The sequence below is a fragment of the Coregonus lavaretus genome (genome assembly GCF_964263955.1).
Source record: "Coregonus lavaretus genome assembly, chromosome: 31".
Lineage (NCBI taxonomy): Eukaryota > Metazoa > Chordata > Actinopteri > Salmoniformes > Salmonidae > Coregonus > Coregonus lavaretus.
In genome coordinates this window covers 21,082,689-21,109,303 of record NC_140018.1, presented here as the reverse complement: position 1 = coordinate 21,109,303, position 26,615 = coordinate 21,082,689, and the positions used below count along the sequence as shown (strand labels likewise).

Here is a 26,615-nt window from a genome sequence, read left to right as displayed (position 1 = left end):
TAGAAATATGCCAAAAAGAGAAAGCATGTGTAGGAGAGTAGGGTGAGGGTTTTCTTCCTTCAAGTTCTCAACAAGCTGAGAGTGTTTAAGTCTCCTGCACTCCTGCAGACATAGAAATAGTGTATAGTGTCAAAAGGAGAAATACACATTGGAGTTCATTGGAGGGTGGCAGTTAGTGTCTCAAGATCCCAAGAAGCTTTATTTTGTTCAGGGAGAATGATGTCAAAAGGGTATAGGAGAATGGGGTGGATTTTCTTTCTATTCTGGGTTATCCATCAGAAGGTGTAGAGTAGATGTAGGATGTACTGTTAATGTAGACGTAGAATGTGTCACTGCCTGTACTGTTACTGTAGATGTAGGATGTGTCATTGCCTGTACTGTTACTGTAGATGTAGGATGTGTCACTGCCTGTACTGTTACTGTAGACGTAAAATGTGTCACTGCCTGTACTGTTAGTGTAGATGTAGGATGTGTCACTGCCTGTACTGTTACTGTAGATGTAGGATGTGTCACTGCCTGTACTGTTAGTGTAGATGTAGGATGTGTCACTGCCTGTACTGTTACTGTAGATGTAGGATGTGTCACTGCCTGTACTGTTACTGTAGATGTAGGATGTGTCACTGCCTGTACTGTTACTGTAGATGTAGGATGTGTCACTGCCTGTACTGTTACTGTAGATGTAGGATGTGTCACTGCCTGTACTGTTACTGTACCTCTTTGATCCTCTGGAGCAGCGGAGGCAGCCAGTCTTTGTTGACCTCACAGTGACTGTCCAGGAAGGTCAGGACCCCGGCCTTAGCCACGTCCGCCCCACGAACCCTGGAGCGGATCAGACCTGTCAAAGAGGGGTCAAAAGTCATTCTCATCTTTAACCACTGCTGCGTGTGTGTGTCTGTACACGTGTGTCTACCTGCCTGTGTCTGTCTGTATCTAAACCCAACCACTGTATCTAAACCCAACCACCGTGTCTAAACCCAACCACCGTGTCTAAACCCAACAATCGTGTCTAAACCCAACCACCGTGTCTAAACCCAACCACTGTGTCTAAACCCAACCACCGTGTCTAAACCCAACAATTGTGTCTAAACCCAACCACCGTGTCTAAACCCAACCACTGTGTCTAAACCCAACCACCGTGTCTAAACCCAACCACCGTGTCTAAACCCAACCACCGTGTCTAAACCCAACAATCGTGTCTAAACCCAACCACCGTGTCTAAACCCAACCACTGTGTCTAAACCCAACCACCGTGTCTAAACCCAACCACCGTGTCTAAACCCAACCACCGTGTCTAAACCCAACCACCGTGTCTAAACCCAACCACAGTGTCTAAACCCAACCACCGTGTCTAAACCCAACCACCGTGTCTAAACCCAACCACTGTGTCTAAACTCAAACACTGTCAAATATGATGTTGTTGAAAGTGTTTCTTCTCAGATACTCTGAACACAATGAAGGAGAAATCAATGACTTCACAAGTCCCTGTATTGTCCATTTCATGCGTGGAGACGAGGGAGGTCTTAAAAAAGCCATTTGTGTCTGTTTATGGTGCGGCGACACAATTACAGCCCTTAGACATGAGGGTCTAAATGGGGACATCACACTGTTAAGAGGTCTCAATGATCAAAGGACATTCTGTCCGGGCTAAAGAGCAAAATCAATCGTCCCTGACATAGGACGGAGCGTCATTGTATGAAATTGCAGGACTCCCCTGTAAGTTTCCCCTGTAATGCCGTGACCAGCCAATTAAAAATCCCATTTCATCCTCAATAACACTTTCTTTTCTGGATGGCTGAGCTCACCCTCCCCTCAACAGTTGCTAGGTGAAGCCTGACTCTGTACAGAACATAGCTTGTGTTAAAGGAGGGCTGCTGCGGTAGCTGCCTTTACAGACCAGAGTGAGAGAGAGAGAGAGAAAGCAAGAGGGAGAGAGAAAGAGAAAGAGAGAAAGGAAGAAAGAGAGAGACAGAGCGAGAGTGAGAGAGAGAGAGAGAGGGAGAGTGAGAATAAATAATTAGTGTGTGTGTGTGTCTGTGTGTGTGTGTGTGTGTGTGTGTGTGTGTGTGTGTGTGTGTGTGTGTGTGCATAGTGATTATGTTCACTACTGAAGCCTGATAGAGGTGACATGGCATAACAGCTTCTGCTGTTTGTAGCATTAAAGCATTTAGAGTTGAGTTGAGGCCCCAGGGGACTGTTAACTACAACCGGACCATAGACACACACACACACACATGCTCATCAACACTGTAGTGGAACACTGAGGGTGGCTAATGAAACCTCCTAACGACACCATTTGTTATTGAGAAAGCCCCTGAATTGGTTTAAAGATACAATCTAATTGGGGTTGTACTGACTTTTTCACTTGATTAGGTATTATCGGAGAGCCATTTCTTAATGTTGGAATCTTGGTAGTTGTCGTCTTGAGATTAGAGGTCTCTGCTTTTCATTAATACAGCAGGAATCTAATTACCCACAATGCCTCACACCTGTCTCGCCATGATGTCATAGACGAGAACAGCTATTTCTAACAGCACTTGTAGGCTAACGATTTCAAATCATCATCCCATTCCATTAAAATGTGCTCCTTCATTGACAGATCTGAGTGCATGTGAGAGACTTGCATTATATTTAAGTCATTTAGCAGCCGCTAAATCCAGAGCGATTTACAGGACCAATTAGGGTTAGGTGCCTTCCTCAAGGGCACATCAACAGATTTCTCAACTACTCAGCCCAGGGATTTGAACCAGCAACCTTTCAGTAACTGGGCCAACGCTTAACCGCTAGGCTACCTGCCGCCCATGTTCATAACTGACCCGTAAAAGCCAATATCAATCCCAGGGTCTGAAACAAAATGATAGCAAGCTATGGCAGGTCGCGACAGGCAGACCTGTGATTGCAGCACTCTAGAAAACCTCACCGCTGCACACGTCAATGGCCCGGAGGACTATCCGTCATTACAACGACCAACCTGCAGAGCAATCATAGTGTGGCAGAGGCCCCATCCAAATGGGTTCCATTAAACTGTAACGCTGTCGTACAGTTGAAGTCGGAAGTTTACATACACTCGTTTTTCAACCACTCCACAAATTTCTTGTTAACAAACTATAGTTTTGGCAAGTCAGTTAGGACATCTACTTTGTGCATGACACAAGTAATTTTTACAACAATTGTTTACAGACAGATTATTTAATTTATAATTCACTGTATCACAATTCCAGTGGGTCAGAAGTTTACATACACTAAGTTGACTGTGCCTTTGAACAGCTTGGAAAATTCCAGAAAATGATGTCATGGCTTTAGAAGCTTCTGATAGGCTACTTGACATAATTTGAGTCAATTGGAGGTGTACCTATGGATGTATTTCAAGGCCTAACTTCAAACTCAGTGCCTCTTTGCTTGACATCATCGGAAAATCAAAAGAAATCAGCCAAGACCTCAGAAAAAAGATTGTAGACCTCCACAAGTCTGGTTCATCCTTGGGAGCAATTTCCAAACGCCTGAAGGTACCACGTTCATGTGTACAAACAATAGTACGCAAGTATAAACACCATGGGACCCCGCAGCCGTCATACCGCTCAGGAAGGAGAGGCATTCTGTCTCCTAGAGATGAACGTACTTTGGTGTGAAAAGTGCAAATCAATCCCAGAACAACAGCAAAGGACCTTGTGAAGATGCTGGAGGAAACAGGTACAAAAGTATCTATATCCACAGTAAAAAGAGTCCTATATCGACATAACCTGAAAGGCCGCTCAGCAAGGAAGAAGTCACTGCTCCACAACCGCCATAAAAAAGACAGACTACGGTTTGCAACTGCACATGGGGACAAAGATCGTACTTTTTGGAGAAATGTCCTCTGGTCTAATGAAACAAAAATAGAACTCTTTGGCCATAATGACCATCGTTATGTTTGAAGCAACATCTCAAGACATCAGTCAGGAAGTTAAATCTCGGTCGCAAATGGGTCTTCCAAATGGACAATGACCCAAAGCATACTTCCAAAGTTGTGGCAAAATGGCTTAAGGACAACAAAGTCAAGGTATTGGAGTGACCATCACAAAGCCCTGACCTCAATTCTATAGAAAATGTGTGGGCAGAACTGAAAAAGCGTGTGCGAGCAAGGAGGCCTACAAACCTGACTCAGTTACACCAGCTCTGTCAGGAGGTAGGGGTGAGGTGGCGATGGGGTGAGGTTGTGTTTCTGTAAGCGGGAGGTAAGCTTGGCTTCTTCTTTATATGGTGTCGAGTAAAGCTTAAACCATGTATTTAGATTGTAGGTAGGTATTGTAGTTAGGTATTGTAGGTAGTTTATCTAGGTAGTTATTGTAGGTAATTATTGTAGGTAAGTATTGTATTCGGCTGAGCCCGGTGAAGCACGAGGCTAGCTAACCTACTACCTGGACCAATAAAGCTAGCTAGCTAGCGGGTAGCTACTGGTAACTATTAGCAACTGTGGATAGTTGTTTCCAATGTTATTTCACGCTTAAGAGTACCTGTAAAAATGAGCCAGCTAGCTACCTACCATTCAGCTGTTTTTCTAACCTCATTATCTGAAGCGTTAATTACATTTTACATTACATTTACGTCATTTAGCAGACGCTCTTATCCAGAGCGACTTACAGTTAGTGAATACATATTTTTTTTTATACTGGCCCCCCGTGGGAATCGAACCCACAACCCTGGCGTTGCAAACGCCATGCTCTATCAACTGAGCTACATCCCTGCCGGCCATTCCCTCCCCTACCCTGGACGACGTTGGGCCAATTGTGCACCGCCCATGAGTCTCCCGGTCGCGGCCGGCTACGACAGAGCCTGGATTCGAACCAGGATCTCTAGTGGCACAGTTAGCACTGCGATGCAGTGCCTTAGACCACTGCGCCACTCGGGAGATTAATGTTAGGTAGTTAGTAGCTACTGTACTCGAAATGTAGCTAGCTTGTTGCTACCTGGATAGCTAACTAAACAATAGCTGGAACGACCTAGCTGTAATGTTTGGAGATGCTTTTTCTCCGTTGGGACAGACGCGAACTGGCTAAATCAATTCAGTAGCTAGCTTTACACTTAACTAGCTAACAGTAGCTACTAAGGGTAAGTTATAACCTACATTTATTTTAATTTTATTTTTACATACTGGTAACCAGAGTCGTTCAAAAGGAATTCAAGACATGGGTGACTAGTTAACATTAGCTTGGCTCTCTCTGTGTGTTTCATACCGTGGGAGGAGGGGTTGGTTTGTTGACAGAGAGCAATGACTAGCTAATATGCTAACTATTCTAGCTAGCTAACTAACTGGCTGAATAAGTTGACGACGTACTCACTCAAACTGTCAAAACTAACCCCAAAACTTTACACAACGTTAGACACGGACGATCTGTTTAGCGTGTTAACACACTATTGGTAGTTTGTTGTAACCGAGTATTGGTGCTAAACCTTGTTATTTTTTTTACATTTCAGTCATTTAGCAGACGCTCTTATCCAAAGCGACTTACAGTTAGTAAGTGCATACATATTTAATTTTTTTCATACTGGCCCCCCGTGGGAATCGAACCCACAACCCTGGTGTTGCAAGCGCCATGCTCTACCAACTGAGCTACACGGGAGCTAGCATGCTAGTTAGCTATGGCGTCATAGGATACGGTGCCCTGGGCGGTTTTCACAGAAGAATACTGTACCAAGTTAGCTGAATAAACTAAGATAGAGTCTATTCCTAGAAAACATTGAACCGCTGTAGTTTACAACAATTATAATTTCTAAAGTGGAAGTTGGGAGAGTTATATTTGAGTGTTTCAAATCAAATCAAATTTTATTGGTCACATGCGCCGAATACAACAGGTGCAGACATTACAGTGAAATGCTTACTTACAGCCCTTAACCAACAGTGCATTTATTTTAAACAAAAAAGTAAGAATAAAACAACAACAAAAAAGTGTTGAGAAAAAAAAAAAGAGCAGAAGTAAAAAATAAAGTGACAGTAGGGAGGCTATATATACAATAGAATAAAGTGACAGTAGGGAGGCTATATATACAGGGGGGTACCGTTGCATAGTCAATGTGCGGGGGCACCGGCTAGTTGAGGTAATATGTACATGTGGGTAGAGTTAAAGTGACTATGCATAAATACTTAACAGAGTAGCAGCAGCGTAAAAAGGATGGGGTGGGGGGGCAGTGCAAATAGTCCGGGTAGCCATGATTAGCTGTTCAGGAGTCTTATGGCTTGGGGGTAGAAGCTGTTGAGAAGTCTTTTGGACCTAGACTTGGCACTCCGGTACCGCTTGCCGTGCGGTAGCAGAGAGAACAGTCTATGACTAGGGTGACTGGAGTCTTTGACAATTTTGAGGGCCTTCCTCTGACACCGCCTGGTATAGAGGTCCTGGATGGCAGGGAGCTTTGCCCCAGTGATGTACTGGGCCGTACGCACTACCCTCTGTAGTGCCTTGCGGTCAGAGGCCAAGCAGTTGCCATACCAGGCGGTGATGCAACCAGTCAGGATGCTCTCGATGGTGCAGCTGTAGAATTTTTTGAGGATCTGAGGACCCATGCCAAATCTTTTTAGTCTCCTGAGGGGGAATAGGCTTTGTCGTGCCCTCTTCACGACTGTCTTGGTGTGTTTGGACCATGATAGTTCGTTGGTGATGTGGACACCAAGGAACTTGAAGCTCTCAACCTGTTCCACTACAGCCCCGTCGATGAGAATGGGGGCGTGCTCAGTCCTCTTTTTTTTCCTGTAGTCCACAATCATCTCCTTTGTCTTGGTCACGTTGAGGGAGAGGTTGTTGTCCTGGCACCACACGGCCAGATCTCTGACCTCCTCCCTATAGGCTGTCTCATCGTTGTCGGTGATCAGGCCTACCACTGTTGTGTCGTCGGCAAACTTAATGATGGTGTTGGAGTCGTGCCTGGCCATGCAGTCATGGGTGAACAGAGAGTACAGGAGGGGACTGAGCACGCACCCCTGAGGGGCCCCCGTGTTGAGGATCAGTGTGGCAGATGTGTTGTTACCTACCCTTACCACCTGGGGGCGGCCCGTCAGGAAGTCCAGGATCCAGTTGCAGAGGGAGGTGTTTAGTCCCAGGATCCTTAGCTTAGTGATGAGCTTTGAGGGCACTATGGTGTTGAATGCTGAGCTGTAGTCAATGAATAGCATTCTCACGTAGGTGTTCCTCTTGTCCAGGTGGGAAAGGGCAGTGTGGAGTGCGATAGAGATTGCATCATCTGTGGATCTGTTGGGGCGGTATGCAAATTGGAGTGGGTCTAGGGTTTCTGGGATTATGCTGAGTGAGAGTGTTTCAGTGAAACGTAAGTGAGGGAGGCCCCGCTCTCTCGCTTTCCCAGATGTTTAGTTAATTTCATTCCGATCTCCTTTGCATTATTGTAGCCTTTTCTGTAGCCTGTCAACTATGTGTCTGTCTATCCCTGTTCTCTCCTCTCTGCACAGGCCATACAAACGCTTCACACCGCGTGGCTGCTGCCACTATAATCTGGTGGTCCCTGCACGCACGTCCCACGTGGAGTTCCAGGTCTCCGGCAGCCTCTGGAACTGCCGTTCTGGGGCCAACAAGGCAGAGTTCATCTCAGCCTATGCTACCCTCCAGTCCCTCGACTTCTTGGCGCTGACGGAAACATGGATTACCACAGAAAACACTGCTACTCCTACTGCGCTTTCCTCGTCTGATCATGTGTTCTCGCATACCCCGAGAGTATCTGGTCAGCGCGGCGGTGGCACAGGAATCCTCAACTCTCCCAAGTGGACATTCTTTCTTTTCCCCCTGACCCATCTGTCTATCTCCTCATTTGAATTCCATCCTGTCACAGTCACTAGCCCATTCAAGCTTAACATCCTTATCATTTATCGCCCTCCAGATTCCCTTGGAGAGTTCATCAATGAGCTTGACGCCTTGGTAAGTTCCTTTCCTGAGGATGGCTCACCCCTCACAGTTCTGTGTGACTTTAACCTCCCTACGTCTGCCTTTGACTCATTTCTCTCTGCCTCCTTCTTTCCACTCCTTTCCTCTTTTGACCTCACCCTCTCACCGTCCCCCCCTACTCACAAGGCAGGCAATACGCTTGACCTCATCTTTACTAGATGCTGTTCTTCTACTAATCTCAATGCAACTCCCCTCCAAGTCTCCGACCACTACTTTGTATCCTTTTCTCTCTCGCTCTCCTCCAACACTACTCACTCTGCCCCTACTCAGATGGTAATGTGCCATCGCAACCTTCGCTCTCTCTCTCCCGCTACTCTCTCCTCTTCCATCCTATCATCTCTTCCCTCTGCTAAATCCTTCTCCCTCCGATCTCCTGATTCTGCCTCCTTAACCCTCCTCTCCTCCCTTTCTGCATCTTTTGACTCTCTATGTCCCCTATCCTCCCGGCCGGCTTGGTCCTCCCCTCCTGCTCCGTGGCTTGACGACTCATTGCGAGCTCACAGAACAGGGCTCCGGGCAGCCGAGCGGAAATTGAGGAAAACTAGATTCCCTGCGGACCTTTCATCTTTTCACTCCCTCCTCTCTACATTCTCTTCCTCTGTTTCTGCTGCTAAAGCCACTTTCTACCACTCTAAATTTCAAGCCTCTGCCTTTTAACCATAGGAAGCTCTTTGCCACCTTCTCCTCCCTGCTGAATCCTCCTCCTCCTCCTCCTCCCTCCTCCCTCTCTGTGGATGACTTCGTCAACAATTTGGAAAAGAAGGTTGACGACATCCGATCATCATTTATTAAGTCAAATGACACCACTGGTCCTGCTCACACTGCCCTACCCTATGCTTTGACTTCTTTCTCCCCTCTCTCTCCAGATGAAATCTTGCGACTTGTGACGGCCGGCCGCCCAACAACCTGCCCGCTTGACCCTATCCCCTCCTCTCTTCTCCAGACCATTTCCGGAGACCTTCTCCCTTACCTCACCTCGCTCATCAACTCATCCTTGACCGCTGGCCATGTCCCTTCCGTCTTCAAGACACTTGGCTCTGTCATATCCTCACATGGTCTCTCCTATCATTGCTACGCAGACGACACACAATTAATTTTCTCCTTTCCCCCTTCTGCTAACCAGGTGGCGAATCGCATCTCAGCATGTCTGGCAGACATATCAGTGTGGATGTCGGATCACCACCTCAAGCTGAACCTCGGCAAGACGGAGCTGCACTTCCTCCCGGGGAAGGGCTGCCCGCTCCATGATCTCGCCATCACGGTTGACAACTCCATTTTGTCCTCCTCCCAGAGTGCAAAGAACCTTGGCATGACCCTGGACAACACCCTGTCGTTCTCCGCTAACATCAAAGCGGTGACCCGATCCTGCAGGTTCATGCTCTACAACATTTGCAGAGTACGACCCTACCTTACACAGAAAGCGGCACTGGTCCTAATCCAGGCACTTGTCATCTCCCGTCTGGATTACTGCAACTCGCTGTTGGCTGGGCTCCCTGCCTGTGCCATTAAACCCCTACAACTTATCCAGAACGCTGCAGCCCGTCTGGTGTTCAACCTTCCCAAGTTCTCTCATGTCACCCGCTCCTCCGCACACTCCACTGGCTTCCAGTTGAGGCTCGCATCTACTACAAGACCATGGTGCTTGCCTACGGAGCTGTGAGGGGAACGGCACCTCCTTACCTTCAGGCTCTGATCAAACCCTACACCCAAACGAGGGCACTATGTTCATCCACCTCTGGGCTGCTAGCCCCCCTACCTCTACGGAAGCACAGTTCCCGCTCAGCCCAGTCAAAGCTATTCGCTGCTCTGGCACCCCAATGGTGGACAGGACAGCGGAGTCACTTGAAACCCTACCTCTTTAAGTAATACCTGGAATAGTATAAAAGTAATCCTTCTATTATTCTGACATTTCACATTCTTAAAATAAAGTGGTGATCCTAACTGACCTAAAACAGGGAATATTTACTAGGATTAAATGTCAGGAATTGTGAAAAACTGAGTTTAAATGTAGTTGGCTAAGGTGTATGTAAACTTCCGACTTCAACTGTATAAACACCCTCACCCACTCACCCCCTCCATACCTAGCCCCTTCAGCTCCTCCTCCTCACCCTTTCATCCTCCTCCTACACCCTTAATATAATTATTGCCATTTAGCAGATGCTTTTATCCAAAATGACTCACAGTCATGGTGCATACATTTGTTTATGTATGGGTGGTGGCGGGAATTGAACCCACTATCCTGGCATTGCAAGAGCCATTCTCTTACAACGGAGCTACAGAGGACCACCCCTCTGTTTCTCCCCACACCCACTCACTGTTAGATTCTGTTCCTGCTGCACCTGACAGATCAATTGCATTTTCAGATGAGCTAGCTCCATATTTCCAGCAAGACGATCACTGAAAAGCTTAACCTATTAATGGATTTATATCTCTCTTCTTCATACCAGGGCTCCTAATCACTGTTCTTACAGAGGTTTTACAATATAATCCATGCTCTGTCACCTCTGTCACATCACACCCCCTTATCTGTCCCAGGCTGAGAACAAGTCAAGAAGTGACACTGGGTTTTAGGTTTGTTTGCAAGAGGAGGTTTCATGCATTTCAGTCACGCTTGCACTGAGTACAATGACAACTAGGGGAATAAACATAAAAAACTAAAGTACAAGAAAATGTTCAGCAATGACAACAGTCTACTGCACCAGCCTACAATTAAATACTTTAAGACACTGAAGGCTTCAACAATTATCAAAACAGCCCCCTATCTTCCTGCATTATACAGTAACTGAGGTGGATGCTGTCAGATAGTATCCATATTCCTTGGTGTTACTAGGTGAAGCTAGCTGCTTTTGGAGATTTTTGGATGTCAGATTGTCAGCCTGTGAGGTGAGATGGGGTTCATCTCCATTACCCCTCTGCTGAACCCTTCTATCAGGGGAACTTAAAACGCCTGTGAGCGCAGGGGCACCTCTATCCACGCACAGCAATCTGCATCTCGTTACTGTCTGATTCCACCTCTCAGCTTTTCAACCATATATTTCACTTCAGACTGTATAATGTGCTGAATCTGATGATTCTCTGCCTTAACAGACAAGCACAGACAGATAGCGTGGAGGGGTTTTAACTAGCAAGCCACACACACAGCTTTACAGCTTTTTTCTGTTTGCTTTTTTAAAACTAACCTATCTAAAGGCTATTTAAATGGCATCACTGAGAACACCCCTGTGGATTTATATAAAAGGTGACACAGGGAGCTGCAAAATAATCATAATGACATATGAGTTTCCTGAAAACAGTGACTCATAATGCAATCTAATAGTTTTCTGTTTAGTTGTGCTCAGACTGTATTCCAGTCAACCTTTTGATGTGTTGATATAATCAAATCAATATTTATAGAGATACACAGACTAGATTCACACGTTGTCTAAATGGGATCATGATATCTATGACACATACAGTGCCTTCAGAAAGTATTCATACCCCTTGACAGCCTGAATTCAAAATGGATTAAATCGATTTTTTTTTCTCACCCACCTACACAATACCCCATACTGACAAAGTCAAAACATGTTTTTTGAAATGTTTGCAAATGTTTTGAAAATAAAAAACAATATCTAATTTACATAAGTATTCACACCCCTGAGTCAATACTTTGTAGAAGCACCTTTGGCAGAGATTAAAGCTGTGAGTCTTTCTGGGTAAGTCTCTAGGAGCTGTGCAACATTTGTCCATTATTCTTTTCAAAATTCTTCAAGCTCTGTCAAATTGAATGTTGATCATTGCTAGACAACCATTTTCAGGTCTTGCCATAGATTTCCAAGTAGATTTAAGTCAAAACTATAACTCGGCAGCTCAGGAACATTCACTGTCATCTTGGTAAGCAACTCCAGCGTCAAATTTTATTGGTCACATACACATATTTAGCAGATGTTATTGTGGGTGTAGCGAAATGCTTGTGTTCCTAGCTCCAACAGTGCAGTAGTATCTAACAATTCACAACAATACACACAAACCTAAAAGTAAAGAATGGAATTAAGAAATATATAAATATTAGGACGAGCAATGTCGGAGTGGCATTGACTAAAATAATGTAGAATAGAATACAGTATATACATATGAAATGAGTAAAGCAGTATGTAAACATTATTAAAGTGACTCATGTTCCATTATTAAAGGGACCAGTAATTCCATGTCTATGTACATAGGGCAGCAGCCTCTAAGGTGCAGGGTTTAGTAACCAGGTGGTAGCCGGCTAGTGATGGCTATTTAACAGTCTGATGGCCTTGAGATAGAAGCTGTTTTTCAGTCTCTCGGTCCCAGCTTTGATGCACCTGTACTGACCACGCCTTCTGGATGATAGCGGGGTGAACAGGCCGTGGCTTGGGTGTTTGATGTCCTTGATGATCTTTTTGGCCTTCCTGTGACATCGGGTGCTGTAGCTGTCCTGGAGGGCAGGCAGTGTGCCCCTGGTGATGCGTTGGGCAAACCGCACCACCCTCTGGAGAGCCCTGCAGTTGCGGGCGGTGCAGATGCCGTACCAGGTGGTGAAACAGCCCGACAGGATGCTCTCAATTGTGCATCTGTAAAAGTTTGTGAGGGTCTTAGGGGCCAAGCAGAATTTGCACCTTCTTCCCCACACTGTCTGTGTGGGTGGACCATTTCAGATTGTCAGTGATGTGTACACCGTGGAACTTGAAGCTTTTCACCTTTTTGACTGTGGTCCCGTCGATGTGGATACGGGCGTGCTCCCTCTGCTGTTTCCTGAAGTCCACGATCAGCTGCTTCGTTTTGTTGACGTTGAGGGAGAGGTTATTTTCCTGTCACCACTCCGCCAGGGCCCTCACCTCCTCCCTGTAGGCTGTCTCGTCATTGTTGGTAATCAGGCCTACTACTGTTGCGTCGTCTGCAAACTTGATGATTGAGTTGGAGGCGTGCGTGGCCACGCAGTCATGGGTGAACAGGGAGTACAGGATGGGGCTGAGCACGCTCACTTGTGGGGCCCCTGTGTTGAGGATCAGCAAAGTGGAGGTGTTGTTTCTTACCTTCACCACCTGTGGGCGGCCCGTCAGGAAGTCCAGGACCCAGTTGCACAGGGTGGGGTTTACACCCAGGGCCCCAAGCTTAATGATGAGCTTGGAGGGTACTATGGTGTTGAAGGCTGAGCTATAGTCAATGAACAGCATTCTTACATAGGTATTCCTCTTGTCCAGATGGGATAGAGCAGTGTGCAGTGCTATGGCGATTGCATCATCTGTGTATCTATTGGTGCGGTATGCATATTGAAGTGGGTCTAGGGTGTCAGGTAAGGTAGAGGTGATATGATCATTGACTAGCCTCTCAAAGCACTTCATGCTAGTGAGTGCTACGGGGCGATAGTAATTTAGTTCAGTTAGAATTGCTTTCTTGGGTACGGGAACAATGGTGGACATCTTGAAGCAAGTGGAGACAGCAGACTGGGATAAGGAGAGATTGAATATGTCCGTAAACACTCCAGCCAGCTGGTCTGCGCATGCTCTGAGGACGTGGTTAGGGATGCTGTCTGGGCCAGCAGCCTTGCGAGGGTTAACACGCTTAAATGTCTTACTCACATCAGCCACGGAGGACGAGAGCCCACAGTCCTTGGGAGCGGGCCGCATCGGTGGCACTGTGTTATCCTCAAAGCAGGCGAAGAAGGTGTTTAGCTTGTCTGGGAGCAAGACGTCGGTGTCCGCAACGTGGCTGTTTTTCTCTTTGTAATCCGTGATTGTCTGTAGACCCTGCCACATACGTCTCGTATCTAAGCCGTTGAATTGCGACTCCACTTTGAAGTTCTGACGTTCTGCCTGTTTGAATGCTTTAAGGAGGGAATAACTACACTGTTTGTATTCAACCATATTCCCAGTCACCTTGCCATGGTTAAATGCGGTGGTTCGCGCTTTCAGTTTTGCCTTGTGTTTAAGGTTATATTCCTATTGAAAGGTGAATTCATTTCCCAGTGTCTGGTGGAAAGCAGACTGAACCAGGTTTTCCTCTAGGATGTTGCCTGTACTTAGCTCCATTTCATTTATTTTTTTATCCTGAAAACCTCCCCAGTCCTTAATGATTACAAGCATACCCATAACATGATACAGCCACCACTATAATCGGAAATATGGAGAGCAGTACTCAGTAATGTGTTGTATTGGATTTGCCCCAAATATAACACTTTGTATTCAGGACAAACATTTGATTGATTTTCCACATAACTTTAGTGCCTTGTTGCAAACAGGATGCATGTTTTGGAATATTTGTATTATGTACAGACTTCCTTCTTTTGACTCTGTCAATTAGGTTAGTATTGTGAAGTAACTACAATGTTATTGATCCATCCTCAGTTTTCTCCTTTCACAGCCATTCAACTCTGTAACTGTTTTAAAGTCTCCATTGGCCTCTTGGTAAAATCCCTGAGCGGTTTCCTTCCTCTCCGGCAACTGAGTTAGGAAGGACGCCTGAATCTTTGTAGTGACTGGGTGTATTGATACACCATCCAAAGTGTAATTAATAACTTCATCATGCTCAAAGGGATATTCAAAGTCTTCTTTTTTTATTTTTACTAATCTACCAATAGGTGCACTTCTTTGCAAAGCATTGGAAAACCTCCCTGGTCTTTGTGGTTGAATCTGTGTTTAAAATTCACTGCTCGACTGAGGGACCTTACAGATAATTGTATGTGTGGGGTACAGAGATGAGGTAGTCATTCAAAAGCCATGTTAAACACTATTATTGCACACAGAGTGAGTCCATGCTACTTATTATGTGACTGGTTAAGCATATTTCTACTCCTGAACTTATTTAGGATTGCTATAACAAAGGGATTGAATACTTATTGAGTCATGACACTTCAGCTTTTCATTTTTTATTAATTTATACAAATTTCAATAAACATAATTCCACTTAGACATTATGGGGTATTGTGTATAGGCCAGTGACAAGACAAAAAAGTATCAATTTAATCAATATTCAATTCAGGCCGTAACACAACAAAATCATGGAAAAAGTGAAGGGGTGTGAATACTTTCTGAAGGCACTGTATAACAGCTATTGCATCACCACATAACACTCAAATCCAACCCTCTCGAGTCAACACATCCCTGAATCTACTCTCTTGTCTCACAGCCAGTTGTGTAGTGGGGGCTATACGCAGGTATACGCTATATAACCACCTTTTTTCCAGTGGGCATTGCATATACTCACTTCTTAATCCCCACTGATGTGTATCAAAGTAGTGCAGTGGAAGTGTCCACCGTATCAATTAGCCTATGTAGTAGAATAGAGAAATCATGCACAAAGTAGCCTATACAATCACGCCGCACACATAGCCTAATTTCAGTGGAATATCACCCAAGAAATATAACCCAAGATGTCCACCAGATTTTATTTTTCCATATATCTAGCCCGGATTTTCAGTACTTGACACACATGTGCTTCGCTTTCAACTAGCTAAACGCTAGCTAGTTCAAGTCTGTCACTGTACTTCTGTTTGTACCACTGCATGGTAAAGCAATGCACGAGTCGAAAATGTTGAAAGCATGCGGTACACAGAACGCACCGCAGCCTAGTGCGGCATCCCCGCTACAGTGCGCAACTGCTCCATTGAAATGAATGACTTCGGCCGAAACGCGAAGAGTTTGATGCATCTGGTGGACATGAGATGTACTAGAGTAGGTAGGAAAGACGTTTTTAAACGTATGATATCTGCCAGTAAATGCTAACTAAGGCAACAATGGGTATGCAAACCAGGTATTGAAAAAGTTTGGTCCGAAGTCTTAGTTGAATCTTTGCGATGCGCAATTCAGTCATCATGCTCTGTTCTGAAGGGTTTCACCAAAAAACCTTCCCAATTAAAATATGAAGGCAAAGTAGGCCTACCTGGCAGAATGATATCATAATGATTTGTATCAATCTGGATGGCATTTCTTTTGCAAACTCGGCCATCACATGTACACTGTAGGCCTACATTGTAGACTACAATATAGAAACCAAATGTCTCTTGCTAGGTGCCCAATTGAATTAAAGGGCAACTACACCCTCCCAAAAATATATTTTTAGATTTTTTCCAGACTTTAAAAATGGTCTCCTGATGTGGTTTAAGCATAGTTGTGGACTTAGAACATCCAATTTTTGAAATGAGGTCGAAACAATGTTGATTCTACCAGTGTGTGCCCAGTGGGTTTCCTTCGCCAGGCGTACCGTTTGGGAATTCTTTTGCCAAATTAGGGTATCCACACTTCTCCAGGCACCACTACACCACTGCTCACAGCTGGTGCTTGAGCTATTCCATGTGCTCTGAAATCATCTACTGCAGGCAGGCTACTAGTGCTCCAATCAGGGGAAACATCCTCCTGGTCTACTGTTATCTCCTCACAACAACATTAGGCTCTAACGCTGCTCTTCCCTCTCAGAAGACAAGTGGTGGTGGGCTCTAAGGTGTGTGTTCAAGTTGAGGACACAATTGTGTACTGCACGGATAAAATACTCTCTACACACACACACACGCAGGCACGCACATTATCACACACACAAATGAACTAGGTTACCTTCTCTCCTGTCATTCCGAAAACACTTTACTTTGGGCAACTTGGTGAGTAGAAGGCAGTCGTTTGCTGAAAGAGATCATTTGATTCAGTGTTAGATGCAATGTCCTCAACACTGTCACCCACACAGCGCATGGTATTGGGATTGAATTGTAATAAACATATTGATAGAGACAGGGGAAATCTTTTCAATCACTGATAATTTTTTCTCCCGGCAGATGACCCAGAATGGGAGAGCTCATCTCATCCATCTCCAATCCATTTCCACACTGGCTCCTGCTGGAATCAGCTCCATCGCTATCTCTATCTCTGCTCACAGCTGCTCCTCTACTACTCACCAGCCACTGTAGTCAGCCTCTACTCTACTTACCATCCTCACTGTAGTCATCTACCAGGATGATCTCGTGAATCAGGTGGACTGGCGTCCGGTTCAGCACACTGCAAAAGGAGAGGGGAGAAAGAGTAGTGTTAGAAACTATTGCATTTCTTAAAGACTACAATCGTTATTGAGCTGCAAGTACTGTAATCTACTTTTACCCCACGTTATGGGAAAAATTGAGAATGGTATTACGGCTTTAATAAAACAACACTATTTCATTAGTTCTGAAGATTACAAAATTAAAAATTCATAACTTCAGCCCCCAAAATTCAATTTGGATGGTTTTCTATTAAGTGTATGAGAAAATACAGGAACACTCTTTTTGGCTTTAGCTCTTTTTCCTCCTAACACCATCCTTTCACATTAAACTCTCTCTATAAGAACCACACTGGAATCTCCCTCTAAGATGATCTCTCCTCTCCTGGGGCACATGGCTGAACAGCAGGTGATGGAGGAAGAAGAGATGGAGAGAAAGCTGTACCACCTCCCTCAAATTACTTCACCTTTAATCCCAGTCTGAATCAAGGCACATCAACCCTCTTCTCCTACCTCTCAGGCCCTCACACCCTATACCTACCACACCCACAAATGATCTCTCTCTCTCTCTCTCTCTCTCTCTCTCTCTCTCTCTCTCTATTCACTGATCTACACCACTCCGCCCACCTAAAGCTAAACCTCTCTCCTCTCCTCTCAGCCTGGCCAACTTCCTGGAGAGATGACACACACCAGTGGAGAGCAGAGCATGTCTACCCAGACAGCCAATCAGTATAACCATCCCTGTCCCATTACTGGTCAGGCGTGCTCCGATGATAGTGGTGAAATTCTGGAAGGGGACGACACAGCGATGCTCACAGGACTCAAGGTGGATTTGCTGTGTGATTTGTAGCATGGTGTGAGGGCATCTCTCTCTTTCCATTCCGTTCGCTCTTCCTCTCACTGTCTTTCCACCCCCCCACTCTCCCTCTGTCTTGTTCTTTCTTTCTTTCTTTCTTTCTTTCTTTCTTTCTTTCTTTCTTTCTTTCTTTCTTTCTTTCTTTCTTTCTTTCTTTCTTTCTTTCTTTCTTTCTTTCTTTCTTTCTTTCTTTCTTTCTTTCTCTTCTCCCTCTCTCCCTCTCTCTCTCTCTGACCCTCTCTCTCTCTCTCTCCTCCTCTCCTGTCTGGGTGAATAATTGGAGGGCTGTCAGGCTCATCGGTCTGTTCTTCTATCGCTGTGGGTGCTGGACCCATTCATCACTCCATTCCCCTACTCCTCTCCCCCTCCTCTTCCCTCCCTTTCTATCCCGCTCCAACCACCCTCCACTGGCGCCTGATCCTCATGCCTTTATTAATGCCCCTGACAGAAATCTGTTCCTGGTGGCAACAGGAAAAGCTTTACAGTAAGACAGAGCCCTGATTCAGCTTCTAAATGCAGCCTAATCAGGGGAGGTGGATGACTATTGCCATGTGGGCTATATCTAGAACAGCAGCATTACTAATGTTTGCTGTAGACATTGTTCTAGGCCTTATTCTCCCCTCTTTTTATGATAATCAGTCGGTTTCATATGAAGACTGAAATGTAAATGTATTGTGCATGAATAACATTTAAGTGAACGCTCCCTTGAACCATGTAAAGTACCTAATATAGCATGTGAGTCAGAAGTAAATGTGGTGAGAAATTCTGAGAAAACACAATAGAGCTGAGAGTCTCATGTGGGACTTCCAAAGCTGGGTCCAGACCAATACTGATGTAGGATTTGGCATTCACTATGAAACACTGACTGTTCCAAGAACATCAAACCCACTGAGAAAATATTTAGAATGTAGACAGTCCTGTCCATAAAATATATTAACCATTTTCAATACAAAAGGGATGAATTGGCATCATTCCAAAGCCAGGTTAAGTAATATTTCCTTTCCAAATTAAGCTTACACAAACCATGTGGAATTACTACCCACAATAAAAAGGCCTGGGTTAGCAGAGCGGTATAAATGTGTTTAATGTACATTGCGGTCTTAGAATGTCATTATTCTAACTTTGAGCACAGCGACTTTGAGCCCACACTCACCACCCAAACACAGGATAGAAGCCCTTTGACTGCCAAATTAATTTCTGTTTCTCCTGATGCATTCCAAAATGCTTTACATTTGGTGTGGGAAAAGTATGAGTAGGAGGAATACAGCATCGATGAGATCCATTGTGGCACATGCAGGAATAGGTGACATTTGGAAAATAATATAATCTACACTACCCACTGGGCACAGAAATTATTTCAACATTTAAATCAACCAAAATGTCACCATGTCATTGGATTTAGGTTAAAGTTTTGGTGAAAAAAACCCGTAATTCCCTTACGTTTTGCAAATCCAGAAAATTGTCCACGTTGATTCAGCGTCATCACATATAATTTTTTGGTTGAAATTACGTGGAAACAACATTGATTCAACTCGTTTTTGCCCAGTGGGTATTTTCTAATTTATGTGATTTGTTTAGTACGGATCGTCATGAGTATGTACTGAAGGCGTCAGTGTGCGGGCTCGCTCTATATTAATCACACTACTCACAACCCATTTAGACAAGTTATGACCACATACTTCGCCTCTATGGCTGTTTGGCACAGAGAGTGCCCGTCTCTTCAAACATCAGTAGAATATAGCATCCCAGTGTAGTATGGGGTCAGTGACTGTTTCCCTGTTCTTTAGTTTTCTCTACCTGCTGGGGCTATGAAAACACAGGCCTATCTTTCTTCCTCTCCTCTCCTCTCCTCTCCTCCTCTTTCATTTCTCCTGTAATTTATTTTCCTCTACTTTCCCCTCTCATCTCTGTATTCATTATCTCTACCTCTCCTCCCTTATCCTCCCCTCTTCTCACTTCCATATTATTCTCCTCCCCTCCCCTTCTCCTCTCCTGATCTATTGGTCCCAGCTCTGTCTGGGAGAGCAGGCTCTTAGGAGGGTTTCTAGCCTGTCCCTGTCCCCCAACCTCTCAGGGCTCTGAGGGCTGGACTGTAGTTAGAGCCTCTGTCAGCACTAACACAAATCAAAGAGAGGGCCACGGCCAGCTTTTCAACCTCGCTCTGTATCAATGTTTGGTTCTGGCGTCAGAGAGAGATAGAGTGAGAGAGAGAGAGAGAGAGAGAGAGAGAGAGAGAGAGAGAGAGAGAGAGATATGGGCTAACAGACAGACCGGCTGAGGATCCTGGTCCTGGTGGGCTGTGCGTCAGCCCATGAACCCTAGACAACTTCATTAATGCAGAGAAATCTCAGGAGATGAGGGTTGTTGTTTTTTTTCCTATTAGCTACTTCACTGGTGGTGGAGGGCTGAGTGAGGCTAAGGCTATGTAATTACATGCAGGCAGAATGGAGGCCGTCATGATGACACAAACATGCCGGCCGACATGGAGCACTGTGCTAATTAAATCCCACCCACTGAGGCTGAGGCCCCTGAGGGCCACAGGGAGGGTACTGGTACTGTAATAATAATATGCCATTTAGCAGACGCTTTTATCCAAAGCGACTTACAGTCATGCGTGCATACATTTTTGTGTATGGGTGGTCCCGGGGATTGAACCCACTACCTTTGCGTTACAAGCGCCGTGCTCTACCAGCTGAGCTACAGAGGACCAGTTGAGGAGGTATTTAACTGCTGTGCTAATGAATTCATTATCAGAAAAGCAAACTGCCATTTGCTGCTTCTCTGTTGCTATTGTTTGGGATGGAGCCTGAAGCTAGACACCATTATATCCTGAGGCTGCAGTGAAGCCACAGGCGCAATTACAAACCGTTTTTTTTTGCAAGAGAAGGATGTAATTGTGATCAAGTTGTAAACGGAGAAGCCATCCAAAAACCACAGGGACGGGCAGGCTGTAACCTACTGGGAGGGATTGTCTTTTAATTGGTTGAAATGGTTTGGGGCGGACACATAAACAGGACAGTTTCCCCTCAGTGGAGCGGTGGTCAGGACTCTCTGTGTGATCTTTAAGAGACAGCCCAGGTCTACTCAGCTGTAATGAGCTGAACCGGATTCAGGAGAGGTTGGCAGGGGAGAGCTGACACTAGGCTGGGCTGGGCTGTATTGTGCTGATGCAAGCTGCTGAGGCAAGCTGCTGACACCCAGGGACAGGGAGAGGTGAGGAGGAGGTGAGGCAGCTATGGGAAAGGTCAAGGGTCAGGCTGGGAAGTCAATAGAGGGATTTGGCACTTGGGTGTCAGGGTTAAGTGGAGAGTCCATATGAGTCAGGCAAAGGTCTGAGAGCAAACCTACAGTGACCTAGTCCAGAGTCAGTTAACAGGGCAGGCTCAGGGGTCTCTTACCTCCTGATGGTGCGTAGCAGAGTAGAGCGGGCCTCGTTGTGGAAGGTGATAACAATGGAGGTGGCGGGCAGATCTGGGTCAAAATGTAGCGTGGTGCACCTGAGAGAGAGAGAGAGAGAGAGAGAGAGAGAGAGAGAGAGAGAGAGAGAGAGAGAGAGAACAATTCAGCAGACCATCAGCCAACTCCTCACAGTTATTGTTGGCTTCAAAGCCACAGCCGTACAGTCACTGACTTTGTGCTTATTTTGATGCCTTCACATACTGTATAACAAATTGTCTCACCTCTATCTTACCTGTCACTGACTGGAATTCTAGAGTGAAAGACACATAACAAAGCCAAAGACAGACAGACAATGTTCTGTACCTACTGTAAACCATTCAAAACCGCTTTATAATTTAGAGGACAGTGTTGCTAAGGGTAACTAGACAAAAGCATGCTGTTGTGTGAGGAAGGACAGCACTGTGAAAATGTGATGAGAATGATAATGTCACGGTCGTCTATGTCGTCTAAGTATGACCAAGGCGCAGCGTGTCCAAGAAACATGACTTTATTAATTAAACGTATTAGAACTACAAAACAAAAAGACGACTCAATGAAGTCCACGGTACACTGACCGAAACGGAACAAAAACCCACAATTCCCACAGGAAAACATTCAGATTAAATATGGCTCCCAATCAGAGATAACGAGCCGACAGCTGACACTCGTTACCTCCGATTGGGAGTCACTGAACCAAACAAAGAAATACAACACATAGAACCACCCAACCAAACAAAACACCACGAAACGAACACACCCTGGCTCAACACACAAAGTCCCGGAGCCAGAGTGTGACAGTACCCCCCCCTAAAGGCGCGGACTGCGACCGCGCCTCAACTAGGGCTAACCAAGGGAGGGCTGGGTGGGCATACCTCTTCGGCGGTGGTTCTGGCTCTGGTCGTGGTCCCCACCCCACCATAGTCACTACCCGCTTCCGTAGCCTCCTCCAACTGACCACCCTCCAACTTACCCCCACCGGATTAAGGGGCAGCACCGGACTAAGAGGCAGCACCGGACTAAGGGGCAGCACCGGACTAAGGGGCAGCACCCGGCTAAGGGGCAGCACCAGACTAAGGGGCAGCACCGGACTAAGGGGCAGCACCGGACTAAGGGGCAGCACCGGACTGAATGGCGGATCCTGGCTGGCTGGCTCTGGCGGATCCTGGCTGGCTGGCGGACCCCGGCTGGACGGCTCTGGCGGATCCTGGCTGGACGGCTCATGGCTGGCTGACGGATCTGGCTGCTCATGGCTGGCTGACGGATCTGGCTGCTCATGGCTGGCTGACGGATCTGGCTGCTCATGGCTGGCTGACGGATCTGGCTGCTCATGGCAGGCTGACAGATCTGGCTGCTCATGGCTGGCTGACGAATCTGGCTGCTCATGGCAGGCTGACGGATCTGGCTGCTCATGGCTGGCGGAAGGCTCTGGCTGCTCATGGCAGGCTGACGGATCTGGCTGCTCATGGCTGGCGGAAGGCTCTGGCTGATCCTGTCTGGCGGAAGGCTCTGGCTGATCCTGTCTGGCGGAAGGCTCTGGCTGATCCTGTCTGGCGGAAGGCTCTGGCTGATCCTGTCTGGCGGAAGGCTCTGGCTGATCCTGTCTGGCGGAAGGCTCTAGCGGCTCCTGTCTGGCGGAAGGCTTTAGCGGCTCCGGTCTGGCGGACGGCTCTGAAGGCTCATGGCAGACGGGCGGCTTTGCAGGCTCAGTACAGACGGGCAGTTCATGCAGCGCTTGGCAGACGGACAGTTCAGACGGCGTTGGGCAGACAGGCAGTTCAGGCGCCGTTGGGCAGACGGGCAGTTCAGGCGCCGTTGGGCAGACGGGCAGTTCAGGCGCCGTTGGGCAGACGGGCAGTTCAGGCGCCGTTGGGCAGACGGCAGACTCTGGCCGGCCGAGACGCACTATAGGCCTGGTGCGTGGTGCCGGAACTGGTGGTCCCGGGCTGAGGACACGCATCTCAGGGCTAGTGCGGGGAGCAGCAACAGGACGCACAGGACTCTGGGGACACACAGGAGGCTTGGTGCGTGGTGTAGGCACTGGTGGTACTGGGCTGGAGCGGGGAGGTGGCGCCGGAAATACCGGACCGTGCAGGCTTACTGGCTCCCTTGAGCACTGAGCCTGCCCAACCTTACCTGGTTGTATGCTCCCCGTCGCCCGACCAGTACGGGAAGGAGGAATAACCCGCACCGGGCTATGTAGGCGAACCGGGAACACCATGCGTAAGGCTGGTGCCATGTAAGCCGGCCCGAGGAGACGCACTGGTGGCCTGATGCGTTGGGCCGGCTTCATGACATCCGGCTCAACGCTCAATCTAGCCCGGCCGATACGTGGAGCTGGAATGTACCGAACCGGGCTATGCACGCGTACAGGAGACACCATGCGCTCTACTGCGTAACACGGTGTCTGCCCGTACTCTCGCTCTCCACGGTAAGTACAGGGGGTAGGCGCAGGTCTCCTACCTGACTTCGCCACACTCCCTTTAAGGCCCCCCCCAAGAAATTTTTGGCTAGTGCTCACGGGCTTCCAGCCTTGCCTCTGTGCTGCCTCCTCATATTGCCTCCTCTCGGCTTTAGCTGCCTCCAGCTCTTCACGAGGACGGCGATATTCTCCCGGTTGTGCCCAAGGACCCCTTCCATCCAGTATCTCCTCCCATGTCCATGAATCCTGTGTAGGTGGATCCTGTTGCCGCTTGACACGCCGCTTGGTCCTAGAAAGGTGGGTTTTTCTGTCACGGTCGTCTATGTCGTCTAAGTATGACCAAGGCGCAGCGTGTCCAAGAAACATGACTTTATTAATTAAACGTATTAGAACTACAAAACAAAAAGACGACTCAATGAAGTCCACGGTACACTGACCGAAACGGAACAAAAACCCACAATTCCCACAGGAAAACATTCAGATTAAATATGGCTCCCAATCAGAGATAACGAGCCGACAGCTGACACTCGTTACCTCCGATTGGGAGTCATAGACCAAACCTAGAAATGAAGCCAACAGAAAGGCAAACCTAGAAATACACCCAAACCCAACATAACAAAATACACCCTGGCTCAAATACAAAAGTCCCGGAGCCAGAGTGTCACAGTACCCCCCCCTAAAGGTGCGAACTCCGGGCGCACCAGCATACAGTCTAGGGGAGGGTCTGGGTGGGCGTCTGTCCACGGTGGCGGTTCTGCCCCTTATCCTGGTGCTGCCCCTTAGTCCGGTACTGCCCCTTAGTCCGGTGCTGCCCCTTAGTCCGGTGCTGCCCTTTAGTCCGGTGCCGCCCCTTAATCCAGTGGGGTTTAGTTGGGGGGTGGTCATGTGGAGGAGGCTACGGAAGCAGATAGTGACTAAGGTGGGGTGGGGACCACGACCAGGGCCAGAACCGCCACCGTGGACAGACGCCCACCCAGACCCTCCCCTAGACTGTATGCTGGTGCGCCCGGAGTTCGCACCTTTAGGGGGGGGTACTGTGACACTCTGGCTCCGGGACTTTTGTATTTGAGCCAGGGTGTATTTTGTTATGTTGGGTTTGGGTGTATTTCTAGGTTTGCCTTTCTTTTGGCTTCATTTCTAGGTTTGGTCTATGACTCCCAATCGGAGGTAACGAGTGTCAGCTGTCGGCTCGTTATCTCTGATTGGGAGCCATATTTAATCTGAATGTTTTCCTGTGGGAATTGTGGGTTTTTGTTCCGTTTTGGTCAGTGTACCGTGGACTTCATTGAGTCGTCTTTTTGTTTTGTAGTTCTAATACGTTTAATTAATAAAGTCATGTTTCTTGGACACGCTGCGCCTTGGTCATACTTAGACGACATAGACGACCGTGACAGATAATGACAGCCATGCCAGGACAGAAACCTGAGGAGGTGCAGCTCTTTAAATGATAGATGAGCAATGAGGAGCTCATTATTAAAACAGTATCCCACACCACGGCTACCTCTGACCAGACAAGGTGTGGGAGTTATCTCAAACTAAGGTGGATGACTGGTCATGGCTGGAGAGGATATAGGAGTAACAGCAGATGGGATACACACTACCCCATTAAACATGACACGTGATACACTGAGGAATAATAAATATAATGGGTACACTGGATTTTCCCTCATAACAATGATCAATGACTAACATTTAAGAATTAGTATCCATGAGTTCTTTCCTAATTTATTCAAAAGTGGACATTTAAAAAACAAAGGAGCTATTATTATTTAGCTCTTTGTGCAGAAGACTATGGCCTTGTCCGAATACCCCTACTTGCGTTCTAGATAGTAGGCATTTTGGGTATCCGAAAATAGAATGTTTTATTGTATAAGACATTTTCGAAAATTGAGTTTGCTTTAAATGCCAGGATGTCATACTCATTTCTGCTTTTCATCTAGTAGAATTCGCTCCACACTACTGAGGAAGACGATCGTCTTTTCAGACCCACAAGTTTTTGACAACAACAGCTGATAATCAGAGAATGTAATGCGCTGTACCAAAATGAACGAATGGCGGAAATTAAATTATGCATTCTCAGTATGGAGCCTAGTATGTTGATTTTAGTTGCTTACTGCTAATGTTATTACTAAACAGCGCGTTCTAAATAGTATGTAGTACGATTAGTACACAGTATGTTGTTTTAGTAAGTAGCAGGAAAGACAGATTTCGGACAAGGCAAAAACATAATCATCATCCAGCAGTGGCATGGTGCAGCATTGCCAAAAACGTGCCAGCTAACACAAAGTCCTGCAACATGGCTGAAGAGAGGGACGTGTGTGTGTGTTTGTGTGTGTTTACTCGGAGACAGAAGATGCTAACCCATCTGTGACCAATGAGGAGAACACAGACTGTAATTCTGTACACTTCTGTTCAAATGACACCAACAATCAACACCCTCTTGCTCTCTCTCTCTCTCTCTCTCTCTCTCTCTCTCTCTCTCTCTCTGTCTCTCTCTTCAGCTCAAGGTGATTCATTCCGTTTTTCCAGCGGAGTGAAAATATAAGATAACAAGTCTGGTTTGTGCTGAAAGACAGGCGATTGGGTGACGATAAGGTTACCGTTGTTGTTGTTTTCTGCTGTCGTCAACACTACTGTTTTGAGTCATTTCGCCATGCGTTTGATGTGCTTTCTCCTCAGCAGTGTGCTCTGTGTGTGCTGAGATTCACAGAGAAACATTAAGGGAGCTGTGTGCCATACAGATAAGCACAGGAAAGACCAGCAAACAAACACAAACTGTAATTTCACATTTATTTTCAACTTGGCTCAAATCAAATTAGCCATTGAATTTAGTTTTCCTGTTGCTTCATAAAAAGCTGCAAATTGAGTGCACTAATGACAAACACCGGTCTCTCTGTGGTATTCTTTCATCTTTTTAGAGCCTGGAAAGCAGAGATTTTCTGTGGATGTTTTCTTTTCAAAGCCTAGGTGGACGAAGTGGGTCTTTGGAGACGTTATTCAGATTAGCATGCAGATG

General features: G+C 46.5%; 1 protein-coding gene across 1 annotated transcript in view; it reads right to left on the bottom strand.

Moving 5' to 3' along the window:
- LOC311106494 (polypeptide N-acetylgalactosaminyltransferase 14-like) overlaps nt 1–26,615 on the bottom strand; it is a 126,464-nt gene that overhangs the window by 33,791 nt on the left and 66,058 nt on the right. The window contains exons 3-6 of the mRNA XM_084148842.1: nt 21,141–21,239; nt 16,842–16,909; nt 16,475–16,540; nt 714–835 (exon numbers count right to left, since the gene is read on the bottom strand). Coding sequence (XP_084004968.1) covers nt 714–835; nt 16,475–16,540; nt 16,842–16,909; nt 21,141–21,239 — 355 coding nt within the window. The remainder of the gene's footprint in view (nt 1–713; nt 836–16,474; nt 16,541–16,841; nt 16,910–21,140; nt 21,240–26,615) is intronic.